The following is a 6767-nucleotide window of genomic DNA, read 5'->3' as shown; positions in this document are numbered from 1 at the left end:
TTAATTATTCATAATTATGTTTATTGAGCATGATCGCGACTTATAAAGTAGGACATAGAACTTTAATTTCTGTATATTTCGGAGCATGAGACGGGGGGGGGGGGGTTCTTGCTATTTTTTTTTTGAAAAATATTGTTGAAGAGTGCATCAGATCCTTCTTCGTCAACCTAAAAAGATGTTACAAAAATACATTCATGGCTTACTAGTTTGCTTCGCTATATCGTTTACAAATGTGTTCTTGTGACCCGAAGGAAAAAAAAATATGCGTAAGACTGGGAATGGTTCCACATCACCTCTCACTCGCGCACACACACGTCCACACACTAACACTTTTCTGCGACTGGAGCTTGATATGTATTTTATTTTTTTACATATTCACGTAATACAACATGTCCCCCGTTGTTAGTCGTTCCAGAGCTTTGGTTCAGATGAATATGTGCATTAAAACCGTAGGTCACCTACTGCTTCATAGACTCCTTGTCGAGCGCCCTCTCGGCAACCCGAGCTGGGAGTTACGGTGTTACTTTGGATGTAGCAATACTCGTACACATGCAAGCGTCCGTCGGCGGCAGCTGAGCTCGATGGTTTCTCATCAACTTCGTAACCATTGTCAGGCAGACCTTCTCTCTTACTAGAGGAAATTATCTTGTCCATGTAAGAGTGTGCAGCGAAATTTTCACATATTTTGTCTTTGACACTACTTTGGTTAGCCTGCCAGGATCTGTTGTCAATGCATGCGTCTGTATCCTGCTTATGTGTAAGGCGGGAGTTCTTGGTTGGTCCATCTACCTTCTTGGTTGGTTTTGCAGCTATTGTGGATAGGAATAGGAATTTATGAAATGAAATTTAATGGGCAGAGTAAAAAAAAAAAAAAAAAAAAAAAATCGAATTTTGGCAATATTCGGGTTTTCGTTAAATATGCCTTAAACAGCATTGTCAAAGACAAATGCATTTGGAAATACTATTATTGCATTATACAAGCGTGTAAGTTCTCATGAAATATTAGTCTGACGTGTCAACATTTCTTTTTTTTGTTTTATTTTTATTTCTGCATTGACAATACTTTATCAAAAATATGTACATTGTTTGCATTACACAAATTAATCCATATTGTATACAATATAAACATAATACATAATTAGAAAAAAAAATTGTGTGATCATATACTTCACATTTAATAATAACAAAAATCAACATTAACAAATGAACACAGAAGACCGCCATCGTGAGCGGTTAAGCTTGTTATTGATGGCGGCCTCATAAAAAGGGTTTGTGACTAAGATAGGTAATTACTGAACAAGTGGGTGCAATACAGGTGCAGGTTCTGTATAGATAGCACTAGAATTTATTATTATTATTGTTATTATTATTTAATTTATAGTGGTTAAAGAGGATTAATTTGAATTATGGGATGAATAAGATTGAATGATATTTCTTTTAAGAGTTGATTTTAAGGAGTAAAAAGTGGAACAAGATTTAATATTGTCTGCAAGATTATTCAAAAAGTCTTGACCATGATTTCGAATTGATTTAGAGGTAATTAACAGTCTGGGGTTTGTTAGATGAAATTTTCCAGATGTACGAGTTGGGTAGGTATGGACAGAACTATTGAACTTAAACATGTCATCAAAAGACGACGGGAGTAGATAATCAATATACCTAAACATAATGATAGCTAGTTGAAGAGCACACAAGTCGGTCACTCTTAGTGTTTTCTGTTTGAAAAATAAAGGATCAGTGTGAGCCAAGTAAAGGCCCTTTCACAATTGACGTACGACCTGTTTACGACCGCCTGCAACAGTTTTTTTCTTGCTGTTGCATGGTCGATCTCTTGGTGTCTTGCGAGCACTCGCAGTCGTTGTAGACGGTCGCAAGAACTCAAGGTGGTCGTGACTGGTCACATCTGAACTTTGAACATGTTAAAAATCCGAACACGATCAAATACGATTGATTCACTAGCATCAGGCCGTACCCGGGGTCGTACTATCGGGTGGGCGATCATCGTGCGAGTGTTGTTCAGCGTTGTACGACTTGGTGCAAGAGGTGGCACAACTAAGTAGTCGCATTTACTCGACTGGAGGTCTATGTGCTAGCGACCTACATGTACAGAGACCTGTCTTGCGACTGGACTGTTGCAAGACCGATCGCAACGGCTTACAACATTGCACTGCCGTTTCATTCGCATGTGCGACCGTTCCACTCGCAATGCTCCGTGCAACACTCGCATGTGATCGCACGAGCACAATAAGAGCATATGCCACTTACTCGTGCAACGGGGTTTACTGGTTGTTTTTGTTGTACGACAGCTGTTGCAACTGTGAAAGCCTCTGTGCGATCTTATGAGATGACTAGCGATTGATGCCTGTTGCAGCCTGTCGCACGACCAAAAGGTCGCAAATGGTCGTACGTCAATTGTGAAAGGGGCTTAATGCGATCCTGTACAGATGCGAATAACTCTCTTTTTGTAATAAAAAAATAACTTCAACCGAAACCAGTGAACACAAATTTGTAATAGATTTTCTATTTATAACACAATGCTCAGTGGTTTAACATGACAATGTAGACATAACACAAGGTCTGACACGTACTGGGTGTATTGAGCGTTCATTGTTTTAATAGTACTTACTTGCTTCCGAAATGTCCGAGTGTTTCAAATGTTTCATCTGCAAGGCCCTGGAAATTTTGAAGGAAAAGGTACGCAATGCATAAATTGAACGAAAAGTTGAAACAATTATTGATGATGGTGTGTACTGGCTGCACTGTTAAAAATACTAGAAATTTTACAAAGAACAATCATAAATTTACGGGATGTTTACCATTTAAAAACATACGACACAATGATTTAACAAACTATATATATTTATGCAGTCATATGTAAAGTAGAATTGCAAGTTAAATCTAAAACAATGTAAATATGATAACCTTTGCAGAAAATACCAACGAACCTTCATGTTTTTCCGTTGATTTCACTGCATCTTTCGTATAAATAGTGTTCGTTTTTGTAAATCAAATGCCATTTTTATGTCAAATGAATGTTATTTTTTTTCTTTTTACCGTTATCCAGTATTTTTGCATTTTTACGGTCCATTGTAATTTAACAGTTCATACTGTTTTTTGAGTCCAACTGCCAGTAATGATATTTTTTAACAGTTTTATTTCTAACAGTGTGTGTTGTAACAAAAAGTAAGTGTAGTGTCCACTTAGTCTTAATACGATCAATTATATTTTGTGCATGCATGTTTTTGATACCAACTGTAGCTACGATGATTCTGTCACTTCCGAAATAAATCAGTGAACATGTCCTCGATATGGTATGATAAATCAATTAATTTCAACAATTCTGATGTGTTGGCTCAGTTGGTAGAGCGTCCGTCTCACAACCGGAAGGTCGGGAGTTCAAACCCTGATCGCGACAAACCAAAAGACGTTATTGGAAATTCTGCTACCCTGTTTATCTTTCAATAATTTCATGGATAAAGCAACCTCGATCTGACGCTGCTCAATGGCTGACGGGCCCAAGATTAATTGAGCAATTTCTGTTTCGACAATAAAACATGGATTTTCTAATTTTTTCGAATACGACAATTACTCACGCATACACGACATTATCTGTATTTTCTAATGCACAATCGACAGTAATTTGAATATTAAAAATATTTAATACATTCAAAAGCCCTATATTCGTCCCCAAGCAATAATGATCCAATAAAAGGAACCAGAAGATTTTTTTTTTTTTGGGGGGGGGTCAGAAAAAGTATGTCGAGTATCCATCTCTGGGTACCTGTCATGGCGGTGTAGGACGAAGAAAGTCATCCTGTTTTCGAAGTAAAACGGCAATTGGTTACGCGCCCAAATTATTAAAGAAAGGAGGTGAAATAATACTAAACATTAACTGATATACACTTACTGATGAACTTTCGTCTGTATCCTGTGAGCTCTACGACGTCGATACACCACGCAGACCAATGCCACTGCGACAACAATGACGACGATAATGCTGATGGTAATAATAGGTACTTGATTGTGAGACGGACCAGTAGGTGAACTGGAAGATGGACTTTCTGTTGTCACGGTTAGAGTTGACAGTTCATCTGGAACTGAATTCGAAAAAAAAGAGATTACAATGTTTTTTCCCTTAGTAGGTTCCTGTCTCCATATGTTGCTTGTTACTAAAGTCTCCTTTTGTAATCCGAAAATTAGTTTGGCAAACATGTTCGTACTATCGAGTTTTTTCTGTCACAAAAGAAGATACTGATATATCAAACAGTCCCTCTTGGAAGAGTGTAAGAAGGTCATATGAATCCTGGACACTGGTAACCTATTATGGGTATCAACCAAACCCAATTGGCATATCATAATTTCATAATCGCAGGGTGATTACGCGTAATCAAACAACAACCTGTAGTTCGTTAATGGAATTGTATTCTGACCCCACCGCACAGCAATGGTTCTCTCTGGGACTCAAATCCTGGATCTATAACCTTAATTTACCCGTTATTGGAAGACATAGACTCTGTTCCGAATCCCATTTGTAGTCCTCACAGCAAATAGGCTTGGTAAAGTACCTCGTAACAAGTTGATACCTTGTCCAGTAGGCTAATCTCGATCTGTTAAAAAGGAGAATAGGTAGGCTTTCCAGGGACCATCAACTGCGTTTTTAGTAAGGTCGCTTATACTACGCAATCATAGGTAACCTTTGTTGTTTTTACTTTTATTATAGTGTAAAATCAGTTCATGCATTTACATTACAATTTATTTGGGGATAAACTCCAATCCGAGACGTTTTATTAAGTACCATACATGTATAACCATGTTCAATTCTGTACTTAAATGATATCCAGCGATTGACATTTTATTGTTTCTTTAAATCACTAACATTTGTCAAATGTTCAATTTTATTGGATGAGAACAAAAATGTCACCGACTAAAATGGAATGGCATGTCATGAAATTCACGATGATTCACAAGACCTATCATTGGCCAGCTGCTCGCGTGTGACGTCATAAATCTATAATGTTAGAAAAATATGTTGTATTTTTTCACCCAGTGGTGAAACAGGCGGGGCAGGGGGGGCAAGCTGCCTCGCTGGCGGATTTCACCGGGAAAATAAAAATAAAATAGGAGGAAGAGAGAAAGGGAAATGGAAAGAATTTTTTTTATGTAATAATGGTCGCAATTAGGACAAAAAATCCTTAGCAAAGGGTTAGTTAAATTTCCTTATGTTATCTTCTAACCTACGTAAAGCTTTACGCTTGCTAGCTTTACCATAAAAAGCCTCTTAATGTTTACTTTGGCTAAATTTTCAAATCTACTAACAGACAATTAGAATTTCAAATTATTGCGAAAGGCCAAATTTTCCTCGCATTTCCATTTGCAATAATTATGTTGTGCTGCTTCACAATACTTCGTTTATTATCCGCAACTGCGTCGAAGTTTGTAACCGCGATTTGATAAATATGGCCATTTGCAATGTTTAAAAACATCACGAGCTTCCAGGCTACTGGCGGCATCAAGGGGGGAGCATGGGGGGGGGGGATTTGCCCCCAGTGAGTTGCCCCCCCCGCGAAATTTTGGAAATGTAAAAATGCATAGTAAATGTCATAAGCAATGCTCCTATTGCAGCAAAGTGCTCCAAAACAGCTTTTTGTTCTTTAAATTTTGGTTTAAAGTTAAAGCCCTATCTCACCAACGGAGACGTCGCCGCGACAGTCTCCAACTTATCAGTCGCTGCAGTCGCGGAGACGTCTCGGAGACAAAAATGGCTTGCGCTCTCACCAAGGAGACGTCTCGATGGAACGTTTGAAAGATCATACACCTGACTTGGAGCAGGAGGAGGGATATCAGCACGCGTTCAGTCACGTGGTTTCTGAAGTGGGTCAAACAGTGTGAAGAAGTGTCGCGGAGACGTCTCCGCAATGTATTATAATTTTTTTTTGGTCTCCAGCAGGTCTTCGCGATGTCTCTGAGACGTCTCTGAGACATCGCGGCGACGTCTCAGCAGTCGCGGATATCATTTAGTCTCCGAGACGTCGCAGCAACTGATGGAGACTTCTCGGAGACGTCGCGGAGACTAGAAACAGTCTCCAAAAATATTAAACATGTTTAATCTTCTTGCGACTCCTCGGAGACTCTGTAATTTTCATGAGACTTCTCAGAGATGTCGCGGAGACGTCTCTGCAACTAGCAAAATTTGTAGTCGCGAACTAGTCGCGAACTAGTTTCAAGCCCAGTGAGATACCCCCTTTAGATTCTCACGAAAAGATGATTTTTTTTCTCGCTCGCTTCGCTCCTTCGGGACTAAAAAGCGACTTTTTGCTGCGCGCGCCATGCTGTGCCCCCTTATATCACGCATTAAGCTTCGCCCTAATGCTCGGGCAAAATCATAACAAAAAATTGTTTTAACCATGATATTACCGGAAAATTCTTTGCTCTTGCACGCCCCCGCAACCTACCCCTGTTACGCCCCTGCTTTTGCCAAGTCTATCATAATAAACATAGCTTTCATTATGTTTTATTAAAAAATAACTTGGAATTAGAGTCGATACCCTTCGAAGTGTTTACTCTCATAATTTGTTCAACCAACTTCGCCTTTAACCAAACTTTCATGCAAACTGTACGAAGAAAAAAAAAAGAAAAAGGAACAATTGTTTCGTATTTCAACTATGGGGTTGGTTAAAACAATTCTGAGAATTTATCATCCTTCTCTTTACAAGTCGGGTCTGCAAGAGATTTACCTGTATTTCGTGCATGTAAAAAATATCCAGCAG

At 38.8% G+C, this 6767-nt stretch overlaps 1 protein-coding gene across 1 annotated transcript; it reads right to left on the bottom strand.

Annotated features, from left to right (window-relative positions):
* On the bottom strand, positions 1-4109 carry LOC121412251. The gene is made up of 3 exons (XM_041605152.1): positions 3908-4109; positions 2627-2673; positions 1-809 (listed from the first exon to the last, which is right to left on the bottom strand). The coding sequence occupies exons 2-3, from the start codon at positions 2661-2663 to the stop codon at positions 442-444; spliced, it is 405 nt and encodes a 134-aa protein (XP_041461086.1). The 5' UTR covers positions 2664-2673; positions 3908-4109; the 3' UTR covers positions 1-441.
* Positions 4110-6767: the final 2658 nt, after the last annotated feature.

Source organism: Lytechinus variegatus, chromosome 3 (genome assembly GCF_018143015.1).
Source record: "Lytechinus variegatus isolate NC3 chromosome 3, Lvar_3.0, whole genome shotgun sequence".
In the NCBI taxonomy this organism is placed as follows: Eukaryota; Metazoa; Echinodermata; class Echinoidea; order Temnopleuroida; family Toxopneustidae; genus Lytechinus; species Lytechinus variegatus.
Note: the sequence above shows the minus strand (reverse complement) of the source record. Positions and strands in the feature narration are given on the sequence as shown.

Bases quoted from the DNA above. Each gene is read 5' to 3' on its own strand.
- LOC121412251 (XM_041605152.1), bottom strand. From the start codon at position 2,663: ATGAAACATTTGAAACACTCGGACATTTCGGAAGCAA. The intron at 810-2,626 runs GTAAGTACTATT...TATCCACAATAG, and splicing joins CTCGGACATTTCGGAAGCAA to CTGCAAAACCAACCAAGAAG.